The 27089-nt window shown below is 41.2% G+C and overlaps 1 protein-coding gene across 1 annotated transcript in view; it reads right to left on the reverse strand.

Annotated features, from left to right (window-relative positions):
- ADAMTS17 (ADAM metallopeptidase with thrombospondin type 1 motif 17) overlaps positions 1-27089 on the reverse strand; it is a 192968-nt gene that overhangs the window by 35484 nt on the left and 130395 nt on the right. Inside the window, exons 15-19 of the mRNA XM_055792598.1 lie at positions 25171-25291; positions 17077-17157; positions 11212-11369; positions 7136-7295; positions 4992-5127 (exon numbers count right to left, since the gene is read on the reverse strand). Of these exons, the coding sequence (XP_055648573.1) occupies positions 4992-5127; positions 7136-7295; positions 11212-11369; positions 17077-17157; positions 25171-25291 (656 nt within the window). The remainder of the gene's footprint in view (positions 1-4991; positions 5128-7135; positions 7296-11211; positions 11370-17076; positions 17158-25170; positions 25292-27089) is intronic.

The following is a 27089-nucleotide window of genomic DNA, read 5'->3' on the forward strand; positions in this document are numbered from 1 at the left end:
AGTCCATGATGGAAAAGTGAAAGGAGGATAGAAGGAAGAAAGAAAGAAATGATCCCTGTAGAATTCAGCATTCTCAGCAGCACGCCAGTTTTTAGAGCAGACGAGGATGTAGTGGTAAATGGATGCAACATGGGTTTCCTCCAGGCAAGACTTACTGGTTCTCTCTGATTAAAATAACTGATTTTTCAGACAAAGGAAATGTGGTAGATTTAATCTATTTGATTATCAGTAAAGAAATCCTTTTGCTGAGCTGGAATGCTTACATACGTTGGATAAACCGGTGATATGCTGGGAAACATGGATATCAATGTGCAATTTGTATGGTAGGTGAGAGCTGGCCACAGTGTAGTGCTATAAAGGAATATCAGGCATGAAAGGAATTTAGGTTAGTTACCAGTGGACTTCCTGAAAGATCTGTCTTGCATTCAATCTAATTTAGGATGTTCATTCATGACCTTGGCACAAAAAGAAGAAAACTGCTGAAAAATGGGCAAAAATGCTGACAATACAAAGTCTAGAAGCATTGTCAATGCAACAGAGGATTAGGATGTCATACAGAAAACTGAATAACCTTGACTACCGCAATAACAGAGAGGATGCAAATTAATAGCATACAGTGCAAGGTTGTGTGCTTAGGGACTAAACCCAAGCATTTCTGTGTTAAAGTAAGATTCATATGTTGAAACAAATAAGGGGGAATATATCTAGCATGACTGTAAGCCACAACTATTATGCAGCCATGAAAAAAGCAAAGCATGTATCAGGAGAGTTACTGCCGATGAAGACAGGAGAATGTGAATGTGTAAGAGTTAGAATGGACTGAGACTGGAATTCTCCATACAATTCCTGTCACCTATGCACTCAAATTACGAATATAAATATTGTAAATTAGAGCACTAGTAAAGAAGGTGACCAAGGGAATGAAGAATTGATGCATGGTCTCTGACCCAATAGGAAGTTAAAGAAAAGTAATGGATTAGCTCAGCAAAATGATGGAAGGACGCGATAACGCTGATTTGCTGTATCATATGGCACTTAGCCCAAGGCAAAGAACTAGGGAGGGAAAACACTGTGTAAGCAAAGGAACAGAGCAGAGGCAAGAACAAATGACTGAAGAATGACAATGAATAATTAAGGCTGGAAGTAAAAGATCTTGACCCACATGAACAGCAAGGTCACAGGAGAGCCTTCCAGTGAGGGAAGGAGACTGTGGAGCTAAATCAGTTTACGGAAAGGAGTCTACGATATGCTGCTAGTAGTAGCAGAAAACTAAGCCTTGGACTCAGGAGATACTTTCAAGTCTTAAACAGTGAAAATAAGGGCTCAGGTCTCCTGTGGCTTTCTGTAGACGAAGGCAGGGATTTCTGGTTTTTATGCTGTTGTTAAGCATCTGTGTAGGAACACCACATATTTAGCAGGTCCCTGAAAGAACTCAACCTCTATTAATATCTATTACAGCAAAGAGGAGGAAAATTAACAGTGTTTGCATACAGGCCATTACAAGTCTAACAGTTGGGAAATTTCATGTGGTTTTGGTTCTTTTCCTGCATTAGAGGGGAGCAGTTTCATATTCATAGACCCAACCATGCATGCTGAAGTGTGTGGCCACTGGCCGACCTATGTTTTCAGTAATAACAGCTGATGTGATCTGTGATTTCTGAGTCCTGTGCCAACATGAGTGCTGGGTTTGCCTATATATTTGGGTTGGTGCTCAGTGTGCTGGAAACAACCCATACGCACCGCATGCAAGAATCCAGATTCCATCTGGTTACAGCAGGGTTTTGTAAAAAATATCTAAAGAGCTAGGCAAAGGATTAGAATAAAGAGGTGCTAATAGGGTGCAGTTGGGACAGGAAAGGAAGCTGTAAAGAATTTAATGGAAAAAGAGGGTCAAGGAACATAAAAAATAAAATAGGAAGAAAAAGAGGCATTTTTTTAAAAGGTGAAAGAGTAACAATAATAAAGAATGAAAGATTCTTTTACTTTTGCCAGTTTCAACAAAATCCTTAAGAAAATTCTCTTCTCTGACGTTTAATTTTAAAACATGTCAGTGTATCCAATCCTTTTTTCAATCATGCTTTGTTTTTTTCAGATGCTGGGTTGCAGAGTTCTAATCTTCTCCTTGGCCTCATGAAACTACTGTCCCCTGCCCCAAGTTATTTGCCTCTCCCAAGAGGTGGCTGAAGTTCAAAGGGGTATCTAATTTGCAAAGCACTTCGGAATCGTGCTGGAAAAAAGGCACTGTTATTAGTATCATACCCTTTTCTCCTCCAGATCACTTTATATATATATATATATATATATACATGTGGGTTATAATTGTTTTCTTTAATTTTTATTACAATCTCAACAGCAATAGCCTCATCCTCTTCCTCCATTTATACAACATGATTTCACCCCATCCCAAAGAGTTTGCAATCCAGATTATACATGGGTTGAAAAAGGAAGTAAAGGAACAGTGAATTAAAGTCACACAGCACATCCAAAAGAGAAACAGACCGAGTACCCTATGACCCAGTTTTGTGCTGGCCATAAGACCCTTCTCTAGAGAGGCGATTCTCTTAAATTTTGAGTAGAAGTGTAAATGTAGCTCAAAACGCACAAAACAGAGCAGGTTTGCTACAGAAAGGAAAGCATTGTTTCTTCTTCTGACCTCAGGTAAAGGGTTTAGGTCTGAGTGGAAACGGGAAAGGACCTTATTGTAACAAGATGCTACAATAATTTTACTTGAAACCCTAAAACAAATTCAAGACTCATAAAAAAAAGCATTGACATGGTGAAAGAGAATGGTTTCTTTAAGATGTTCTTGGTCAGAGAATATGCTAAGCATGCATTTCTAATATCTGGGTGGGCAAACGCAAGTGGAAATTTAAATTCTACAGAGGCACAGAGAATGTGCTTCTGAAAATGTTTCCAGTTAAAAGCATGTTAAGTGTGAAAGTGTAGTCTACATGGAGGGAGTGAGGCAGTGTGGTCTATCAGATCATCAGCAAGGATTTTGTGGCCTTTCCGGGTACTAAGCACATTTGGTGTTTGCTGTCATTGCTCTGAAAAAAATGGACCAATGAGGGTGTCACTGTACCAGTGCTAATTGCTCCTGCAGAGAACTGTGTTGAATTGTGGCTATAAATTGCCTGGTAACTTCACACAAAAGAAAGGATACCCTGGAATAACATTAAGGGTTGGACCTGAATCCCCAAAGGAACACAGTCCGGATACAGGAACAGAGTATTCCTTTCCCAGGAGGTTTTGTGTGATTTAACCTAACCCACAGGCAACCCTGGGCAGGCAGCAATGTCATGGAGACAGCGTGCAACAAGGAGGAGACTTCAACAAGGGCTCTGGGTCACGGAGAAACCCACTGAGAAACAGCACTGTGGGTCTTATGGCTCTAATAGACCTGATGGCCAAGACTGCCCTTTGTTGCTCTCAGCTAGTAGAGGCAGAAGCTGTCCACTTCTTCCACAGCTTCGTATGCTGATTTTCCTCACCTCTACCACCTGGAACACCTCCGTGTACCTGCCTGGGCTCACTCCAGTCTCCTCCCAATGGCTTCACAAAAGGTCTAGGGATGAAATATTTCATGCCAGGGTAGAAACACAAGCAGATGTTCCCTGTTTCTGTCTTTCTGAAAGAATGATATGACGGAAATCCCAGCATCACTGAATTTAGGGAACTTCCTCATGGAAATGACAGTTGCTTCTTTGAAGTCATTGGGAGTCTGGCTCTCCTTACACACCTAGAAGCACGTGGGGTATCTCGTTACACCTTTCAGTACCCCTGAAAGTTGTATGGCCACAATATTGTACAGCAGCAATAACAGGCAGTGCAGACAGAAAATGAAACAGACTAGCCTTATTGATGGATTACCTGACACTGGATTTCACTGCTTCAGGGCACTTTAATCAGAGTGCAGGTCTAATTAGAGGGAACCGTGCTGTTTCTCATTTTCTCTATTGTTTCTGCCAGCACGATTAGCTTTGTAGGTATGTTTCCCTGGCTTGTCTGATTATAAAAGATGCAACACCTAGCAGGTTGTTTTGAATACACTTTTTTAGATATTGTTGAGCTTTGTCCTAAATGGGTTTTATGTTCTATATACTATGAAAACTGGATAGTTTTGATAAACTTTACTGCAGACCAAGAGTGAACTTTTTTTTTAGTAAATAAATGGAACAAATTCATTTGCCTTCCTGTGTTTTGCCATTTTGGCCAGAAATATCTTTTTTTATACAATGCAGATCAAAACTGATTCAGCAAAAAGTGCTTGCCAAATTAAAAAGAGTGCTATTTATTACTTTTAGAACTTATTACTATTAGATCTCTAATTATTGCTACTGATGCAGAAAAGCTCCCTTACTGAGGAAAGCATCTGAAATGTGTTTCGTCATCATTTCTTGACTTCAGCAAGGTACAGCAAGATTCCAAACCTATGCAGCTGTTGCTAAACATGGCACAAACTTCACATGAGGAAGAGACACTCTTCACCTACAGACTCCCAGTCTGAACTATGCTAATACAGATCAGGCATGCAACACAGCAGGTCAGCTACAGTGCTTAAAGGCTGGGAGATGCCTGCGAGGTTTTTTTGTAGCACTGTTTCACAACTGATCAGATCCTACTCTGTGCTGATTAAAAACACCAAAACCACGTTTGGATATGCAGTCACTGCACTCTTGTCTAACTTTATAGTGCATGTTGCTCTGTCACCCAGGAGGCAGCCAAGGGGAAAAGAAAACCATCCCTAAACAATGCATGAGGGTGGCTTGCATGGAATCTGGCCTTAATGGCCATACATTAAATGGACTCGAAGGTAATGAAAATCTGACCTGCTCAACAAAAGGAAATTAATATTACAGCTGGTTACTATGGTTAACAATGTTTCCCAATACTTTTAGACATTTTCACCAGGTTCACCAGATGGAGGCTTTGGAAATGGGCAATTTGTTAAGGAAAAGGATATTGGGTTTTATTATTTTTTAACTCCTTACCGTGACTGGCAGGGGTGTGTGTTACATTTCCTGACCTGGGGCTCGGGGCGATTCACTCGTTGGCAGTCACTGTCATTCACCAGTGTCATGGTCTTGTTAATAATTCGAGTACAAGACACAATGGTTTTCCGTTCACCTACAAGTCAAATAAAAAACAACTCTGAGTAAGGAAACCAGTGGCTAAGAACAAAACCATATCAACTCAACCAAAACTTAAAAGCTAGGAGCAACCTACTATCTCTACAAGATGTAATGTACACAGACCTACCACCTCTGCATGCAATCTTATTTCCCACTTCTGTTTTACCTTTGTAGTGTTCTGGTTTTTTTTCAGAACAGCTACAAATCTTTCCCCAATAATTGTGAAATTGACTGCTATGCAGGAACAACACATTAGGCTTTCTCTTTCTAGTATTTAATGTGGAAACAATCTTGGAAACAATTTGCTTTCATTTCTGGTTCCTCTTCCACATGTAGCTGTGCCCTGTAATCACCTAGGACAGATGTGCCAACTATGTAAGCTGAAACTACACAACCATCTACCCCTCAGTGACTGTAATGACAGGACAGCTGCCTCTTGCTGCTCTCCATTCAGGAAGAGTCAGTTTGAAAAGGAGTGACCAGGGTTCAAGAGTGATAGACTGAGCTTGTTCATATTTCACAAAGCGGTGAAATTAAGCCACCAAAAAAAGTTATTTCTCATCTCCTTGTTCTCCAGATGTACTACTTTAAAACCCCTGCCAGCAGGAGACATCTTAGGAGTAGTCAGCATTTCTCACACAAACTGTCTGTGCATCAGGAGATTCAGGAATGGCAGCAGCGTGGCCCTCAGGTTTCAGCCTTCTGCTGTGTGACATCAGAAAAGCTGTGCCTCAGGGGGGCATGACAGAGCATGACAATGACCAGTTGTGACAAGGAAAATGCCATTCCCCCACCGTGTACTTTTTGCCTTACCACTAATTATTTTGGTTTCTTAAGATCCTCTTTTAACCCTGAGTCTGCATCAAATTGAGTTTATTCATGATCTGCAGCAGATAATAAAAAACAACTCAAATCCTGTTAATGAATTATGAAAGTCTGTATGGAAGGAAGAAGGCCCTTTTCAGCTTGGATAAGTAGTAAAAGCATCTAACAAGCAAAATATAAGAGGTGAATTGACATCCAAGCTACTACTGGTGGGTGCCATGTTGCCAGGTACTGATTTAATTATGTGGCAGGCTAGAAACACAAATCCAAAGAGCCACAAACAAATTTCCTACTCACTCATGTGATGGTGTAATGGCTCTAAGAAATTACTGTTTAAATATATGAGTAAAAGTGTCCACTTTAAATGGAGTTCTATTTACAGGAAAAAAACAAATCCATGATTTCAGTACAGTGAGGGCAGTAAGCTTGACAACGTGAAGATGAGCACTCTTTCCTTCTGTCACATCATATGATAAATAATTGGGTGGTTTTTTTAATTGCTGGTGAAGAAAGACTGGCCAGAATGCATGGAAATGATCTGTTTTCTCAGGGAAATCCGACTTCTTCCAGCACTGAAAATTCAATGGACAGTGGCTGACAAACCATTCTCTGGTTTCACAGGCATCATTTTCCCCCAGGGTTTCAGCAAATCTGTCCCAGCACATCCTAGGGATCATCTGAAAAGTGTGATTTGCCATGTGTACTCCCAGAAAGTCTACCCCACATTAAGAGCGTCTGATGCAATCTTCAGGAATTGTCACAGCACCACCCCCCCTGTTTCATCCCTGGGGAACCAAGTGTCTTTCAGTGAACATGCCTGAACACCTGTGAAAACTCTGCTCCAAGAATGTGACGGAGGCTTGAGATATGGGGCTGCACACGGCGCCTTGAGTCATCTGTGGAGCACTAATCCAGGTGCAGTCCCAGCCTACGGGTAACGAGCCGACAAAGCAGTGTCCCTGCCAAAACGCTGGGTGAAAATTAACTGTGGGGATGTGGATGATAGCTGGGAGAGCTGGTGAGAATGAGCTCTCCTTTGAGTTCATTATGGCAACATTCATTCCCATGGCCAGTTTTCTTCATGCTTTGGCAACACTGCCTTCTGCAGGCACCTCTCTAATGCCTGGTGTCTGCAAACACCAAACAGCAAGTCCCACCAAGCTTCCAAATAGCCTTACCCCCTCCACACTGCACGCTGCATCCTTCCCATCCGCTGTGCGTCCAGATGTACAAAGAATCCTGTTGCTTTTCTGGCTCGCTTCTGTTTTCAGCAGTATAGTTTACAGGAATGGTGTATTCATAATGAATTCCATAATTCTGGTCATGAAATAACAGCACCTGGTTCGGCAGGAAAAGAAAGCCTGTTACAACACACTGTGTACTGGGAAAGCCACAGACTGCAGAGACAGTAATGCTGGAAATGCTGTCTCTGGCCAAAATTTCTGAAATATAAGCACCTCGTGAAAGGCAACAAAATCTTTATCTAGAAACCTGAAATTACAGTGGTATTGGTAAAACAAGGCATCTGCAGGAGCAACAACTGCTTATGATTTGTGACTATTCAAAACAGTCATGGAGACGTTTAAACCTGAAATATGGTGCATAACTTTGTTTAAACCTTAAATGTGATCAGCAGGCCACTAGCTATCTAAAGAGAAATATAAGACAACAGGAAGCATTACACCAGCAGTTTTCATGTAACAACTATTTTAATGAGCATCTAGAGTCAAAAAGTCACTCATCGTGTCTGTTCTACCCTTCTTTTCTAGAAAGCAAGCTGTCGGCAAGCCTTATGCAGAGACTCAGGCTTATGGCTGGGGACCACTGTAGAGAATGGGGAGCTCTGGGTTAACGCTGTGCTGTTTATGGATCACGGTCCTGGACAGCCTGCTCTACGCTACCCTGCCTGAGCAGTGGGGGTGGATGAGACAACCTCCAGAGGTCCCTTTCAACTTCAACCATTCTGTGATTCTGTAAGCTGCAGAATTTACGGAAAGAGGAATAGGGAAAACTGCTTATTTTTTCACCACAGGCAGACGACAGTTCTGGTACTGTTTTGATTTACGTGTTGGGTTTCATTTAGCTCTCACTTCCACTGGCTTGGTCAGAAGTGAGTAGAAGATACCCCATGAAGTATGAGGTCCATGGAATCTGAGTTACCACACTATTAACAAATATCATAGAAGTACTACTGTAATGCTGATAGTATGGCTTTAGACTTACTTATACTTATTAACCCATAATCTCAGCGGCGTTAGGAGAACTCTGCTGGCTCTTGTCACCTACTGAAATAGGAGCAGCACCTTATCAAATGAGATATTTTAAGCAGGGCTATCATAAGTGAAGCAAGCAGCTGCCCAATTAAAAAAAGCAAATTTGCAAATGCTATTTTCACAAAAAAATAATTTTCCCATTCAAATTTGCAGAAATCACTCGTACTTAACCAGTAATCTCACTAAAGCTGTCACAAGCTCATTTAACCAAAAAAATAACATGTGCTGAAAGAAAAGGTCAGCTTGTAGCCACTGACATCCTGGAGGTCTGTGCAATGAACACCGTAGGGCTACACAAACTCAGCACCTATGAGTTGCTCTGCACAGGGCATAATCCTGGGCAGAAAAGTGTCTTCCAGAAGATGTGGGGAACAAAGATATGATTTTGCTTCAGCTACAGAGGGAGCCTTACTACTGGAACTGAATATCAAGCTTGAAACTAGCCAGCCATCATTACAGTTTCAAAGATGATTATCTTTTTCTAAACACAAGTCAAAATACCAGGCAGTCAGGGGCAGAGAACTCAAGTTCTGCTCTGGCTTTCTTTTAAGTGCACAAGATACGAACAGCATGTTCTACAAAATTGATCAATCAGTCTTGTCTAAAGGATCTTTACACTCTGGGAGTGTTTGGTTGTCCTCCGCTGCTGAGAGGAGGTCTAGCACAGGCCTAGTTACACAAACATTAATTTCTCCAAGAAATACACTTACAGCAATTCACTTGAAGAAATGCCTCAAGTATTAAAAACCAGCTTCTAAAAAGAAATTCTTATTATCTCAATATGGGTGCAAGACTAGTGAATCTAAAGGCCCATATGAAACCAATTTCATGCAATTTCGTAGCCATATATAATTGGGCTGTGTGTGTATATGTGTGTATAATTGGTTTCAAATGCAGGTCACAATGGATTGACTGAAGCTTCTGGCTCTTTGTCAGTCCAGTGTATTCCACCACTGTTTGAACAACAGTTTTCTATTTAGAGGTTACTGGTAACCATCCTACATGTCTTGCGTTGAAAGAATGAAACCCACTACCCTGTATGAAGGAAAAGATTAATATCTGATTTGAAGAAAAGACTTCATGTCTGCTTTGTTTACGACTGGCAGTGATTTTAAGCCACTATTTTTTTAATGGTCTGGTAACTTTTAGTTTCCTCCTTTTTAATTATTTCTGGGAGGGAAGGTGAAGAAGGAAACCTCCTCTTCATTGCTTTCATTGCTTTTCATTGAGAGGAGGAAATTTCCTCCTCTTGTATCTGCTGAAAATGCCAGTCTGTAGCTGGAGAGGATACTCACAGAGACCTTCACAATCACTAGTTTTTTACGTTACCTACTGCTTAATGAGAGGGAAATGACAATTTCTTTAAAAACAAAGCTCTGCTGATGCTGAAGTTCACAAAATGCTTCTACTAGTTTTTACTGCAGTGCATCTCAACCAAATAGTCCTCTGGAAGTTTCCAAGAGCTGGCAAAGGAACCCTGCACAGCATCTTCACAAACGGTACCTGTGCAACTCCTTTTTCTTACATGAGGTTAGGAAGACCTTGGCAGTACAAGACACTTTGTCAGAGTCCTGGTTTCAGGAGGAAGACTTGTGTTAAGGCCAAAGTCAAGCAGAAGCTGATTTTTCTGATGATGAAGGCTCCCGTATACACCTGTTTTGTGTGGGCAGACCTTGAATTACGTGGCTGAGTCAGGAAGGTGCTAGTGTGCCCAAACCTGCACTACAATTCCAATAATAACCTCTTTGAATTCAGCTTTACACCAGTCAGTACGTGAACCTGGTAAACTCACTCATCTGCCTGAGAAAGCAAAGACAAAACACCTCATGTTCCTATGCAGCATATTTTGACACAGAGAAAGTACTGACAAAGTGGAGTAGTATTACAAATTTTTGTGTCTGTGTGAAAAGTTGAAGCAACATTTGAGCTTTTCAAACTGGGCCATGAAATGTTGCACAATGAGCAAAAATTCAGGTGATAAAAAGGAAAGACTTCTGATTTTTAGCAGTACTCGCAGATAGCCTTCAGTGAACAAACACGGCAAAAAGTCGCAAGGAAAAGAAATATCACACAAATATAACTGGATTAAAAAAGTTACAGGAAACAATGCATACATTAAAATACTCTATATTTCTACGCAAACCTTGCTATAGAAACTGTAAAGCTTTCTGCAGACTTTCAACTAGTAACACATATATGAGACAGGCATTATTACAGCTGTCTCACAGATAGAAACATTAAGGTTACCACCAACATTAAGGGACTGGCCCATGAGTCACCCCATCACCCATTAGTGACAGGACTGAGACTACAATCCTGTTCCTCTCACCCTTGTGGACTTCTCATTCATGTTCTCATACAGCAGCCATACGACTGTATATAAAATGACATGCTTGGTTAACAAAAGGATTATGCTGAACATTAGGAAAACTTTCAAGAACACTTTAAAATACATAAAATAGAAAAAACAACATAAAGAAACCAAGGTACATTTCTGTGTGTGACTAAGTCACTACAGAGGATAAAATTGACATCTATCATCTGTACATGCCAAAACTTCATCTCTTCTGTCAGAGAAATGGTGTATTTAAATACAGAATACATTCTGGCATAAACTGAGAAGATATTTTGGCAGATATCCTTTCATGTGTGTGAGTGGGTATGTCCATGAAATAAAGAAGGTGTCTGAAAACCTACATCCTCTAGAATAGACCTATCACATTGTCTGTGACACATTACAGCGGACTGACTTACTGGGACACTGCATGTTCTCCCAGAATAAGAGCATCATTTATTTTTAAGTAGGGAGCTGGGTTTTTCCAGCCCTTGCCATGCTGCAAAAGAATGTAAAGAGAAGCACTACAGCATACCTTTAAAAAACTCTGGTGAGGAAGCAAACAATCAAAATTTAACTTTCAGCTAGGATATAAGCCCTTTATGTTGCATCACTTAAGAAACACAAACAAAGGATATAAAGTTACCATCAAGTGCAGTGGTATTTTAGTTGGTCCTTTGGCAGAGATTTTCTCCCACAGACCCCTTCGCACGTACCGGACAGTAGTGCCTGCGATCTGAAACTCACCAGGAAGCTCAATTTTCCAGTCGCTGTTAATGGATCTCTTACTGGAATCTTTTAAAGCTGGAATGAATCAAACACCATGGAATGAAATGTAAGCAAATTTGTAATTACAATATAAACTATTAAGCTTCTTTCTCAGCCCACCTGAAGTACAAGATGCAGTAGCCTTGTAATGGACATGAGTTTAAAAGAAAAAAAGTATACTTCTAGCTGACTCATCATAATGCTTCTAACTTGGACATATTCTGTATTTCAGTTGATGAAGGCATTTCTAGTTATATTAGAATTGCTATTAAGTAACAGTAATGTCATATAAACTGGTCTTGCAAAAGTTTTACTACCTAAAATTGTTACGTTATGCTTTCCAAATAAGCAATGTTCTCCGTTTCAAAACTCTGAGGCATCCTCTGTGCCATTCCACTGCCAGAAAATTTAAAGGGAAGAAAAAAAGAGTGTGCAGAAGGAGCTACAAAGGAACTAAAAAGAAGGAAATATAACTACCCACTGTCCTTGAAAAAATTCTACTAATTTAGGACTAAATTGTAGAAATCTTCCATAGTTTGACCTGTTTCAGGAGCATGTCCAAAACCTACACATACTTATGGCATATTGTTGAATTCAGTTACATATACAGCCCTGCTTTTGCAAAGGAAATCTTGCACAACTGAAATGTTTTTCAGCGAAAAGAAATTTAACTTGGATTTGAAACTAATATTAAAATACTACAGCATTGTACTAATAAGAAAGAACCACAAAGCAGAAGTGACTGACTAGGAAAGTGCAAAACTTACTAGCCCATTTTCTTTAACCAAGCTAGGCAGAGTGCAGATTGTAAGCAGAGAGCATAATTAGAGAACAACCAGTTAGAGCCATAATTCTTCCTGGAATAATCTCAATATTATTTGTCAAAGGTTACATGAGAAACATGTAGGCATGCATGTAAAATGAACATGCCTGGAATATCTGGTACATTGAAAATTAACATGTAGATAACTTTAAAGATTTTTTTCAAATCGAACTATTTAGATTTTAATCTTAGAAAAATGGATGGTACCATAAATTTGGACAAATATACCAAATTGGCAGACATGATGTAAGAATCTAATACCACCGAATAGCTGCTTGGGTATAACCTGAAGATACTTCTGGTAAAACCCTTATATACTTGCAGTGTTATACTCTTACAGCTATTAAAACTGGTACTTGGGGTGAAACTATGAGAGCACCAGTGGCTGTAAACCGAAGCCTGGTTTGCAAGGCAAGATCTGTGTGCTGTTATGTAGACTGCCCAGCCTGAGACAGCTTAAAGTCTGGCAGCAGCTGGGTTCAGAGATTCTCATTCAGACAGTATATAAGGAAACCATTTCTAATCTTCTAGCATTAACATAAAATGTATAGATCATTTATCTCTAAACTCCCCTGCCAAATGCAGCAAGACAACTCTGCATAATCTTTTTTTAGTTTCCAAGCAGAACCAGCTTTAGAAACCATATTTTCCTAAGCCCTCCTTGAGAAAAATATCCATCAAATGTCTGTGTTGATACCCATATGAAGATTTTTCATTCAATTTACTGACTGAGCATCATTTGCAGCATCTAACCTCTGGGGAAGTCTGAGGCAAGGGAAGGTCACAACGTCCTCTGCAGCTGTGTGTGCCTTTCTGAGGATCTGCATCCCAGGGAGTTACTGGAGAAAGGTGAAATAACTTTCTGTCCTGGACACAACCTTTCTGACAGCTCTCATGGTCCCATTAGAGGCTCCAAAATCAGGGTGAAGGGAAACTGCCAAGTATGGTTTCCCCAGGAGGAGTGGGAGGTATGTGGGGGAATGTTTTTTTCTGAGGGAAGTCCTTTTTGGCACACAGACTAAAAGCATGATGATGTCCTGGTATTTGCATTCTACAGCAATACAACTCTGTTGGCAGCTTACTTTTCTTCCTGCTTTGTTCCTCAATCTACAAAGTACCTTCTGCAAACTTCAGACACAATTCTGCAGCAGGACTGCTTTCCTCTGCCAAAGCCTGGTGGCCTCCAGGCAGATCAAAGCAGCCATCACACCGGCCTCAAGGAACTGTGAACATGAATAATCAAAGCTGTGGATGAGATAAAACTATCTCCATGCAGTATGGCTGACTAGTAAAGATATCAGGGCATGTGCTCAAAACAGTGTATAAGAGCTTGAATGACTGTAACTGTGCTTCGGTTCCAGCTCATCATCAAAGAAAGATAGCTTGCTGATGAAAAACAAAATGTTTCATCTTTGTGGACCTCTTTTCTGGTTAAGGTTTGATTTTGATTGCTTCAGGCACTGCTCCCTTAGTGGCTGAGGAGAAAGTGTTTGGAAACAGCCCCGTTTCCAAAAATGCTCCTTGAGGATTGCAGGAATTGCAGTGGCGACTCAGCAGAGTATTTTGGCCAAAGTGTTTTTGTCGCTGGTTGTCTTCATTGCATGCAAGTGCCCTATCAGTAGGGATCAACACTGCAGCTATAAAACCTCCATGTCTCTTAGACAGAGTACTGCTCTTTCCCCAATGGCTTTTGTCACACGCAATTATCGCAGGCCTGGCTCTGCCTAGCCCCAGAGATGACAGTACTAAATTCAGTGGGGTGAACGGGGCCCTTTGCCCTTACCGAATGCCAGCAGTCCTCACTGATTTAAGCTAGCACCCACAGGATTTATTCTGCCTTGGACAGCTGGCTGCAGCCCTCCTGGGATCCTATGCCTCAAATCGGGTAGTGAAGCACAGCTCTTTCTCTTTTCCACACTGTGGGTGCATTCAGGCAGTAGCAAGAATCCACTGTTACATCTCAAAGCTTTTCCTGGCTCAAAGTTGTACAGTAGAAGAGTGAAAGGAAAAGGAACCCCAGCAACAACGCGTAACTTCTTTTCTTGCTGGCTGGAAGACAGGAACTGACCAATCTATTTCTAAACCTGGCATCTAGTCAGATCTTTATTTCCACCTTGGGTCCCTCCAGCTTGCTTCCCAGCCTGTGGATACAAACTGCCGAGGCATTTCCTGTTCAAGGTGGTTTTTAAACATTACAGCCAGGCAAGGCAGCCAGCGTGGGTTGCCTGTAGGTGGAGGGAAATTCTTCAGGCACTGCTCCCAGCACATGGAATAATGATTCCAAATTATGCTGGGCTCATTTCCAAAGTGCTGTACCCGGTTCTGAGTAGAAATAGGACCTGATTGGACTCAACTTTGTCAGTGTAATTGAAATAGAAAATCCTTCCATACTCAGACCTGGCTTTACAATGCATTATGGGGCCTATCAGAGTGATTGGATTTTGTTTTCTTGGTCATCTTTTTTGTCCTATTGGAACACTCCTGCTGCTATTCTTCAGCTTAGGTTAGCAAGACATTGGGTACTTTTTCTTTGTGTCCAGTGTTCCTTGAAAGAGAAAACTCTGGAAATCTTAGAGAGGTTCTCCTGGCTCCTGACCATGAACCAAATAGCTAAAAGCACTTAGAAGCTTTAAAATAGCCAGATTTTTATCTATCTTTGTGATGCACACAGGGCCAAGTACTGCTCCCAAATATACACAATAGTAATCTTCACCACCCAGTGGGGAAATATCTGCTTTAGTCAAGGTTATGTAGTCATAATGAAGGGCAGTTGTTAGCTCCATGTAAGACTCGCAGTGCTGCAGCTATCTGCCAAAGCCTAAACCCCGGACAAATACCCTGTGCAAATCCCACCAAGACAAACAAAAAGGCTGGCTTCCAGAAGGCAGAGTATTTGCAAAACCCAAGGAAACACTGGCTTTCATTGTTCCACCAGTGCTTTGCTATGTCAAACATCTTACGTGTAGGCGTAATCCTCTCCCAGCAAGTTGGCTGCAGCATTAGTGGAAATACTAGCAGTAGTGATACATGCTTCCTACCAAGAAGTGGCACAAGTGCCAATGCTTTTGACCTAAGGGCAGCTGAACAACATGATTTGCCCTCTTTTTTCCCCCTGAACTTGGAATGAAAGTCAGAAAACAAAAGCGTCTTTCCTAGTGATACTGCTAACTTTGGTAGCACCTCAAGACAGAAAACCAATGGCGCTACACCTGAAATCCTAAGACACAATCACGATGTAAATGTTTTCAGCAGCATCCTATAACTTAGTACTGGCTATTAATGTCTCCTTTTGGCTGTGGAGATGGAGGATTATAAGCAGAGGACATGGAAATCAGAAACCAAGGGTCCTAGTCCGAGCTTTGCTACTGACTCCCTGCATAGCCATGAGCAAAGTGCAACACATCAGTTTCCCCTTCTGCCAAACAGACAGCAACAAGCTTCATAATCATCTCAGAGTCCCTACCACAGGCTTTATCTATTTCTGGAAGCAATTCCATCTTTCAGAGTGCTTTTCTATCCTAAAATCTTGCAGTGTCTCCACTCTGAGAATGTCACTTTGAGAGAACCAGAACACGCACAAGTGATAACAGTACCTAATACTTCCCAGGCTAAAGGACAGGGAAGGACAGGCTAAGGAAGATGCATCTGTTCCAACCACTGCAATGAGAATATCAGCATGGAGAAGGGCTGAAACACTGATATGGAAGGACAGAAATCATGTGTTAATAAGCTCATCAACAGCAAGAAGAGTTTGGGTTTGACAGTGCAGGGACTTACAAGCTGCAACAGTTCACTGAACAAAGGAGGAAGTCTGGGATTTTCTCTTCTCCTTTTGTTTTCCCACACAGCATAAAGAATTTAATTCACCCATTTATGCATGGTCATGCAGCTCTCAGCGTGCAAAGGATTTTTCAGTGTGCTAGGTGCTCTTTTGGGCCTTGGACGATTTTCCTTCAACTCCCTGCTTCCTGTGTGAATTCAGGACAATGAGGCATTAGCATTTCTGTGACTTGGAGTAGATGGGAGATAAAGCCCTTCATCTATTGCACAGTCATGACACAAAAAGAAACACCCCTAATGTTGGAGAGAAGAGCTAGAATACCAGACTGACAGATGTATATCTGTCTGATATGGTTGCACTTTGCCAAAGTCCTTCCAAACTTCTATCTAAGTGATTAGTAACTGAACAACGCATTTGTTGACAGACTTGGCCCTACAACCTCACATACAAATTTGACCCATCACCCGCATCTAAAACTTTGTTTCCAACAGGGAAAAGAGGAGACAAAGCCTGTTTCCCTCAAAAGGAATGCACAAGTACAAATAAGAAGAGGATTATACAAATTGTTTGGCCTGAGAAAATAGAGGTAAGTAGACTAGAGGCTGCAGCTAGCCCATGTCGGAGTGCAGGATTAGGTCTTGAGTACAGCATCAAGTGAAAACCTGCCACTGCAGGAAATGGCACAGGGAACCTCACGGTCAGTTTATTGAGGGATATCAGCCGCCCTGTCCTGCCCCTGCTTCACTCTGAGCTGCGTGCCCTCCTATCTGCATCTCTGTCATTCCTCTCTCTAAATGCACTGTTCTCTGTCCCACTCCTTCTCAAAGTGTTGTGTGCTCCTGGCGGCTATATTCAACCCAGTGCCAAATTTTGTTCAGGAACCCTTCTGTCCATACAAAAGTATTCTCTGGTTCTTTCAGCTTGCACAGGGCCTGTAAATGTCCCACAGTATCACATCAAGCAAACATCATGAAACCAAGCCCACAAGAGCAGAGAGAGACTGCAACAAGAATGAAATCAACAGCCACTTCCAGGCAACAACAAACTTATCATCTTACAGGTCATTTAGATGAGGGCCATTTTAACAGAAAACAGAGGTGAGTTTTGAATGAAAACATTTTTTTCTTTTGTCTTTTTACCCAGAAAACTGTGAGCAGGTTTATCCTCAACCACCCTGATCCGCCGGGCACCTGCAGGGATCACAGCTGCTTCGATGTAACCTATGGCAACAAAAGAGCAGATGGATGAGAGCATGCCACAGCCGGCCAGAGGCATCAATCATTCAGTATCTCACTATGAAAAAATCAACTCCTGCACAGGTTGCGGAATGGGTAGGAAACACTTCAAATGAGATCCCTGCATTGGCAGCCAAGTTTTGCTGCTGTGACATGCATGGTTACGACTAACATTATTTCAGCCTGAGAAGAGGGAGAGAAATCCACGTGTGCTGCTTAATTGTGACTTAAGGCTTATGCTTGGACCTAAATAGATTTGCTCCCTTGAACTCACCCTGGCTCTCCTGTGGTCCTGACAGGGATGCATGCAGACTGTTCCTGAGCTGATGCAAAGCCTCACTGTCAGGAGCAACATTGCACATAACAGCACAGACATCTGTGATTTGAAATGAAGTTTCCAATAGATGTTCCTGCTTCCCCCTCCAAAAAAACCCCTGCCTAAGGCTGTGATCAGTATCAGAAAGGACTCACTTCCACAGAACATTTTGACAATGTTAAAACTGAACAGCAGGAATTAGTGGGACAACGGGGGGGAAAAGAAATTGTTTTCACTTAAACTTCAGCTTTATACAAAAAACCTGGAGAATATAATTGTAATGGTCTCCTTGCACTGGGCTGCTGAACAGAATTCTACAGTTCAGATTTAATGCAACAACAGAGCTGAAAGTCACCACTAAAAACTGCCAACAGACGCACATGCCAAATTAGACCATCTGAGCATCTGACATGGTGGGAAATTCTCTTGGTTTCTATCTTTCTGAAACTCTCTTGGCCTTTTCATGTTTCCTTCAACAACTAGCAATGTGACACAATTACACCACTTTTGACTAACAGAATAACAGTAAGAATAGTCAGGAGCTACAAGGAAACGTAGCCTATTTTCCCCCACCATGGAGCCATGTGAAGCTACAGACTTGTTCCATGGGGTGGAAGTGGTGCCTTTAAACTATAAAGCTGAGGAACATTAGGGCCCATGTCAAAGGTCTGGGAGCTAGGCAGAGTTTTTCCACTGGTTTTGTTGGGCTCTGAATCAAGCCCCTGTAAATGACACTAATCTCATCACAACCATGACTTGATCCCTTCTAATTGGCCACCTAGTTTACTTTGCAGTGTATAACTTGGCACCTCTTGTGGGTTATTGCTCTCCCCTTTCTTTCAGATGTTAAGCTGCTTATCCTGTCTGTTCCCTCATCCCCTCTTTTGTTTTAAAGGGCTGTGTGAAACTGTTCTGTGTCAGCCATGCCTTCATGGAAATTGTGGGACGTCTAGAGCAACGGGTTGGAGAAGTGTTGGCATACGGAACAGTGACTCCTCTGGCATTCAGTTCGGGAGATATTTTAGGGACTAGTGCAGCTGTATGGCCATGCTTCTGCTATGCTGACACTGGGGGCCTCAAAGGAGGATGCTGACGGCCTCATGCATCTGAGGACTAAGTGATTCTCTTACTACTATGACACAGAGCAAGACAGACAGGGATTTTGGGTCTCAGACTGTGGATTCATTTCTACCTGTCCCTTTGTTGCGCTATGAATAAAGCTTGAGCTCTTGAGTTTTGAGAGGTGCATTGGATGGGTAGCTGATCTAGGCCAGACACACTCCCTTTTTCCCTGATCACTGTATCTGAATGACACTCTCCCTGTGACCCTTCTGCTCAGTTCTTTTTGCACTTTTTCCTCCTTACTTCTCCCTTACTCAGGACACTCAGAAACAGTCAGTCATTCCTTGCAGGAAAAACAGAAAAAGGGACAGCCAAGCTGCAAACCATGTCTGTGTACAGAAGCCAGAGCAGTGGCTTTCCCATCTGCTATTACAGAGTGGGTTTCACTGGGAAAAATCATTACTTCCAGGGTCAATTTTTTTAAGGCAATACTGAAATCCATTATGAAATCAAAGCAAACAGATGCTGGATTTTATTCTAGACGTTACCAGGAGCTGTTTTTTCATCAGCTGAGATACCAAATTACAGTCAAACCAGAGTGTATCAGGAATCAAACATCCTCACTGCACCCCATGCATCTGCATATAAGCCCAATTGACAATTACCACCAAACACGAGCACACAGCAAAGGTGTGATTAATGACAGTCCGTCATGGGGAAACAGGCCCTATGACACACCTCAACAGCCCTGTTAGGAAGCCAGTTTGGAACATGCCCAAGTTTCAGGTAATTAGTGTACTTACTGAGGGATTATTTACTTATTTATTTTTAAAATCACATGCCAGATACAATGCCCAGAGCTAAATCATGCAGGAGTGGGATACAAAGTTCCACCGAATTTAGTGGAAAGCCAGTCCCTAACTTCAGTGAAGTTTGGATCCATCCCCTGACCTAGCAGCAGCCAGGAGTGTGTCACACTGCTTTAGAGGTGAGCGAGCTGTGGTGCTGTGCTTGAGGTTCAGCTAGTGCCATAAATACGCTCGCATTTCATCACTGTGCCATGAGAGAAACACCACGTGGAAAAATTGACTTTTATGTTACTTTTTACAATAGTAAATAGTGGAGTGTAAGCTATTAATAGCATATTAGTTCTGGAGACTGTTTAGTTTGGGTTTATACCAGATTTTTCTCCTCATGTAATTTCTAATCCTGATTGATGGCTTTAGGGGGTTGTATTCACAGCTCCCGAATAAGAAGAAACATATTGTGCTAACTCACTGAGATCATGTGGCACAAACCTGACTGCTGACCTTCACTTTTCTGTTAGTGAACTGCGAATCATTTTGTAGTTGTATGAATCGGACCTGTCCTCTCAGAGATGAAGCAGAATTCTTGGGCATGTCCCACTGGGAGTGTCTTGACACTCTCATTCATTATTTCCAGCCATATTGTGTGAGTTAGTGGTCAAATCCTACTGCAAACACACTATGTATCATCCATGCAAATTTGCCACAGGTACAAACTCAGATTGCTACCACCAGTCCAGTCTGGTCCTTAGAGCTAATGTGAGGCTTCTGGTCACAGACTATTCCTGATCTTTGCGATAAGTGCACCAGAAAACACCTCCTCTGTTTTCCAGGCACATTTTATTAAGCAAACTGTAACTGCAGATTGCCAGAAAGATTATCAAGTGTCAGCTAATAAGATCAAAAAAAGTCTCAGAATTGGCCCCGAGTCAATGACTCTCAAAGATCTGTTAGGTCTTAGGATAATTGTCTGCAACACAGGGGTTTGCAAGGTTGGGCTTAAAGTTCTGCTTTAAATGAGGAACTGGTTAAAGACTGATGAGATTTGGCAACTATCAGGCAGTATTTCTAGTAATTTCACCCATAAATCAGCCTTTTAAGATGAAGCTTTGAAAGTACAACAGGAGAACTTCATTATTTGATAATTTATAGTGCTGGATGTAGTATACTCCACCTTGGGAACAGTTACTTTGGCACGCACCAATCTTTCTGGATAATCTGCATTACATCAGTGTCTCAGGAATGTAAGACTGTGATTGAAGCAAATCCTAGATACAAATTATATGGTGTAACTCGTATTAGGAGAGACACCAGAACAAAGAGGTGGCTTTGTCATCAAGGAGATTAATATGTGAACAGTGGCTACTGTATCTTCATTTAAATGCTGGAGAGATTTGCAAGAGGAAAGCAGCTCACACAGGAAAATCCATTGTTAGCCATTGTTATTACTACCAGAAAGAACAGAAAGTTTAGCATGAACTTCAGAATGTCACTGATCTACTATAAAACTATCCTTCTGGTTCACATTGCAATGAAAGACGGACTCCGAGGTAAAGCAAAAATTATCCCATGGCTGAAAGTACTGATCTCTGGGCACTGTACCTTCATATCTTAACCCTGTATACACATGAAAATTAGGTATGAGAAAGTCAACAGTGCTCATCACATTACCAAATTTTCCAAAAGTGCTTTGAACCAAGATCTCAGGGTGGAAGCCAAGGAAATCAGAGTGCCCTGCCTATCTGCTGGTCATGGTCAGCACAGATTCTGTAACATTTTGGGGTACCAGCTGGACATCTCAGTTTCCAAGACCCTTCCCCATTTTGCACCTTTTGCTGAGTGCTAGTTGCTGCAGTCGAGTGGAAATACATCCAGTCAGTGGTAACTATGTGTCCATTTTCTAAATAGCTATGATGATTCTCACGTGCTATTAGCTCGAGAGTAATTCCTCCATCGGCACCTGTCCACTTCCAGCCATGGGATAGTTCATTTGGAAGAAAATCATTTCACTGGAGAGCCATGGATAGATTTCATAGCCTCCTACTATTGCTGTGAAGCTGGTTGCCGGGATATCTATCTTGCATGTTCTTCTTAAACCCTTACAAGAGATCCCAGTTAGCCCTAGGGTTCTGTCTTCTCATAATGTAGATGTACACTCCGCTGTCAAAAAAAAGAGTTTCTAGTGTTGGCTAAAGACACTCCTAGCCAGCACTACAGCACTACTGTTCAAATATCCGTTCTTTCTTTTAAATATATGCTGGACAAGTAGTGTACACAATAAAAAGCCTGCTTTTTCACTGTCTTAAAAAGAAAAAATTGCTAGCAAAAATACACTATACATTTCCCAAAATGATAGTTACAACAGCTGGCATATCTCACCTTATTACATTCTGCCATTAAAAGAAATCCAAATAACTGTGGTGCTTCTTTAGGATAACAAGCAAAGGGGCAGCATTAAAAATCTTAATATGGCTGAGAGAAATCAAGAGTGACGGATGCAGGTCTCACTCTCAACACAAGTTTCAGCATTACAGGCACAGCCTTGGAGTCTGGGCAGAAGTCAGTGATAAATCAGCTACCCAACAGATACGAGTCAAAGAGCTGTCCTTATTTCTAGGACCCCTGTATAGCGGCAGGGAGACAGAGATCGACTTCAGAACAAGTCTGTGTTTGTTTATGGAAAATTATTTTGTAGAAATAGGTACAGGGCGTGCTGCCAATCAAAAGTAAACCTCAGTCTAAAAAGTGCATTCAGTTGGCCTACTGAAGACAGCCAGCTGCACACAAGTGTGCGTGGTGTTTAGCATCAAATAAAGGCTTTCGACCTCCACAAAAGAGAAATGGAATCTATTTCCAGTTGGATCACCCTGGATAACAGGTGGCAAGATCTGAACTGCTGGACCTCCTATAACACACTTTGACTGTTCCACCATCATGCCCCTCCAGAGTGGCAGAACCTTACCTGTGACATTAAGGTTGGGAAAAAAAAAAAAAAAAAAGAAATAGGCCTGAGTCTTTTTACTTGGTTAATGAAATTTTGGCTTTCTTTCATGTAGATAGGTTTTCTGAAAGGAAAGGATCTCTACTTGATATCTTTGACAAACCAAGCTAAATAGTAAAAGGACTTGAAGTTTATCCATGGCGTTTGATACCAATCTCCCCATCTAATCCAACCAAAAGAAGACAAAGAACCAACACCAAAGGATGTCACCAACACCCCCTGACACTGCAAACAGCATTCAAGTATCTTACATGAGAAACACTTGGGAACAGCCTTTGCTTTTGCCATCACACATGTGGAAACCTTCTTACAATGACTATTGGTTACTAAGAAACAGAAAGGATTTGGCATGGATTTAATTCAGTTAACACAGGGCTTGACAACATAATTTGTAATCACAGGACATATAGGGACCAATCCTGCAGTCAAGGGAGTCCCATGTGCAGAGCAGCTGAGGATCTGGCCCAAACGTTGCAGCTGCAAATCCCAAAACAGATACCACTCCAAAACAATCAATGTCTTGATGTTTGAAGTCTATTCTCTTCTGATATAATAAATCAGCATACTTGAGTCAGTGCGTTGGCCTTGACTTGGATCGCAGCAAGTTCGTGGGGATTTGCCACTGACCTGTGCAATCATTTACATATCCAAACCCTGATTCTGTTACTGTAGTCATATTGTGTACTCTCCTTTGCCCAAACTTTTGTCACATTTTTATACATATTTACTTAAATGTCAATTTAAAGAAAAAAGGCCGTTTTTTTTCTTGAGTAACGTCATGTTCAATTGTGATACCTCAGAACCATTCCTGGAGAGATTCAGTAAGTTAACCTGAGGACCTGATTCTTCAAAACAGCAGTATATGAATAGAAATTGATGGAAGTAACTCACAATGCAAAAAATGTTTGCAGAATTGAGGCTGGGAATCATAAGTGAAAACAACAAGTCTGTTTTCAGTGTCTAACATAAAAGAAATCCAAAAGCAGGAAAACATTAACACTGAACAATTAAAAGACTGTAAATATTCTTTCCATTTCAGTAGGCTAGAATGCTCGTTAAAAGAGCATAATTTAAAAAAATGAAAAGCAAAGATTATTTTCAAACCAGAAGAAGACTGTCTGGCATACCGTGGATGTCACTTTTTAGAACTATTCCCACATAAAATGTATTTCCCTTTCAAATTAATAAATCAAAACTTATGATAAATGTTTATGAGATTATAATTGTAAAAACAAGTTCTAGATTATGTGAGGTGGGTAAAGGTGGAAACAATGCACTGACAAAGCAATATTTTGACAAGTTTGCACTTCTGAGATGATCAGCAAAGAATAAGGATCAATAAATGCTTGAACACTGACCATGATTCAGTCAGCCATCTCCTCTTATTAGGTTACAGGGTGCTGGGGGTGAAAGCCTCCTATAGTGTCCTGGCAGCCAGACAACCAGTTAAGGCTGAAACTGTTCTGTTCCTACAGCCTTGTAAAGTTACCACCCTCAAGTAGTCTAGTTGGAAACGGGTGCAACCTCCTGGCAGTGACCCAGAAATTTCTTATTTATCTGCACAAGATGTTTTGGAGTCTCATTGGAAAAGATAAAAGATAGTTACTCTTCAGGAGCAGTTAAGAAGTTCCTGCACAGCTATAAACTCTGCTGCAAGAATGGAGAACAGTTTTTTTCAATGGAAGTGAGAAACTTTTCCCACCATTTGCATCTAATGCAAACGCCTTGACACAAGTAGGTAGAAAATATCTGGAACAAAAGAGTCAAAGGCAGTAATGCAGGAAATCATTCAACAGGTTGGCCTGGCAATACAACAGCATAAGTGTGCTCCAGAAAGATGTGGGGCAGGTGGGAAATCCTACCTGCGTCTCAGAGGAGTTGACAGATCACAGCTGGTTCCGCAGAGGAAGGTGAGGAGGAGAAGGGTGCAGAGGAAGAGGTCCACATACAAAATCAGAGCCTCAAACTTCAGTGCTGAGACTTTGATTAAGGGTCTAAGCCCTGGTGCTGCTTTAGTTAGACAGAATTGAAATGTGTGCTTAAAAGGAATCTTTGTATGCTTTGCTGAACTCTGTCCTGGAGTAGCATGTGTTAAATGAGTTTCTCCTTACAGAAATGGCAATTCTGTATTCACTGAATGTAAAATAATTTTTTTCTGGACAATTCCTTCCTCTTGGAGCAGCTTGCAAGTCCTGATTTGGCTTTCCCTCTCTTTGCCTGATTAGGATGTGTGATAAGTTTCTCAGAATTGCAATACAGAAACTCTGGAACAAAGACTAATTCAGACACCAAGCTGCATATACATTAACGTTTAACAAGAGAGGGGAAAGTCTTAATTCTGACCAGAAGCTCTTGTATCCTATACTGGATACTATGGCTGGCAGGAAATCAGTAAAAATATTCAGAGGGGAGTGCTCTTTCATTTAGCTGAGATATCCTGATTCTAACATGAGTCATCTGCAACACGCATCATTCTGAGTTCTCAAAAAGCTCAAAGATGCTGTTGAAATCAGACTTCCCTCCTGCTGGAAAACATACTGTGATTTTGTCTCTTATTTAAAATCAACAGCATTAAAAATGAGAAACATGACTTCATTCTGAACTTCAGACAGGCAATGGCTGCTATCTGGGCAACTAAGAAGTAGAGAGAATATCATATTGGAATTGACTTGGGTTTTGTTTTGTGTTTCTTATTGTTTACTAGAGTAGATGGGTCCAATGCTATCCAAGAAGAGCTATTGCTACCACTCTAACTCTCCTCAAGCAGTTAAGAGAACCTCCACTCCACTCAAATGCTACTGAGGGTTACTCACCCATCCCCTTGGTGTGGTTGAAGTCGCCTTTCACCACTTTACAGGTTTTGCCATCACCACTGCAGATTCCACAGCGATCCTCTTTGGCAGCTGAGCCAATGATTCCATCGCAGCCAATTTTCTAATGACAACAACCAAAGGTCCCCATTATTTTGTTTGCAAACTTAAAGTATCTCTAGACATTGAGGTCAAGACTAAGATGGTCATCTGACTGAAAACCTGAACGGGAAGAGAACACTGTGAATCAAGGGAGCTCTCATTTGGAATGCCATTGAGTTGGTTATTCAGCAACTCCCTTCTCTAACACTAAGAGCATGACCTTTGATTCAGAAGATTTAACTGAAGAGAGTTTCAGAAACAATAGTTATTCCAGATATCATCATAGATTTTGTACCACTTTTAACCTCCTTCAAACACAACAGATTGAAACGTTTCATGTTTGTATAGCAACTTCCATCTGAGGACCTCAAGGACACCCCAGAGAAATGGACTGCTACTGTGATACTTAGTCTAGAGAGGAGAAAAATGCCATTTTCTTGAATGAAAATTAACCCATGTAACCAGAATCCCGGTCATAGCCCTTCACCACACAAAAACTCAAGAGTGCTGTCACAGGTTCCAGTGTGCTTCTCACTGAATGAGCTCTGCTTCAGATCAGGACCTTAACAGGGAACGTAACATTCAGTTCTGATTACACTTGTGCAATATCTGAAAAAAGACCTCATTAATCAGATGGCTTAAATACCTGCAGTACAAAAGTAGTTCAGCGGAAGCAGGTCAGGTTCATATCTGGCCAATCTGTATGATAAGATTGTTTACACAACATGAAATTTTCCATAGGCTTGCACAGTATTAAGCTTAGACATTCAATTGTGAAAAAAAATAAAAATCCAATGCACTCCCAAAATATCAGTTTCTACCGAAATAAGAGTTGTCATTATACAAGTTATTAGTGGAGACTCTACTATTAAAAATTAGTTAAAGATTTATCCTCTGTAGGAAAACAGTTTCTTGGCAAATGAGTTAGCAGGCCTGCCACTAATAAGACTTATTTGAATAAAGCTGTTAGGTCTCTCCTTTCCTTGCCTTCTTAAATAAAGCCAGAGGAAAGTTGGAGAGATATCTTAGGGAACAATCAAAACAACAAACACTTTGGAAAACAGGGTAAGCAGGGAAATATTAATAGAACTTGGGCTGTTTATCTGAGACTGTCTGCGGGTAAGCAATGCAATTTGGACCTGAACTCCAACATTCCCCTTGTTTCAGAAGACACTGGCCACGGCCTAAGTCCAGATGTATTAGAGGGATCAAAGATTGCCAGCATTCAGACGTGTTCTGATGCAGTGTTTGTCTGGGTAAATCATTACAGACAGACACATGCTGAGAAAAAAATTATCATCCTGAACACATACAAGGGAAATGCTGCTCATTAACTAGAACAGCATGTAAGTTGGTGGACAAGAACTACAAGAAAAAAAACGTATAAATGGGAGTTAAAGGAAGGTAGGAAGAGGACTCTGGAGTTTCTGGCAGTTGCAATTCTCAAGTTTAAACTTGACACCCATGCCCAACAAATAATTTTTGGATACTGAATGTGATTCTGCCCCCAAAACAGAAGGATGTCCCAGCAGTTCTCCTTCCAGGAAAATAAATATGATTTATTAATGGGGTTGCTGAAAGGCAGCTGGAAATATATGCCTGCCTGCCACCCTGCTGAGATACTGGAAAGGCTGCATTTAATTTAAGACTCTAGTGCTATCTTTTATTGTACTGCATTGTTATTAGCACTATGTGAGCACACAAATGAATAAAGGGAATATAATGAGTGTTGAACCACACTTATTCCCAATGCTACATGAGGAGTCTGTTGGGCTATAACGGAGGCAGGCAAAGAATGGGGAGTTAGCAATCACATGCTT

Source organism: Falco peregrinus, chromosome 1, assembly GCF_023634155.1.
Source record: "Falco peregrinus isolate bFalPer1 chromosome 1, bFalPer1.pri, whole genome shotgun sequence".
Classification (NCBI taxonomy): Eukaryota; Metazoa; Chordata; class Aves; order Falconiformes; family Falconidae; genus Falco; species Falco peregrinus.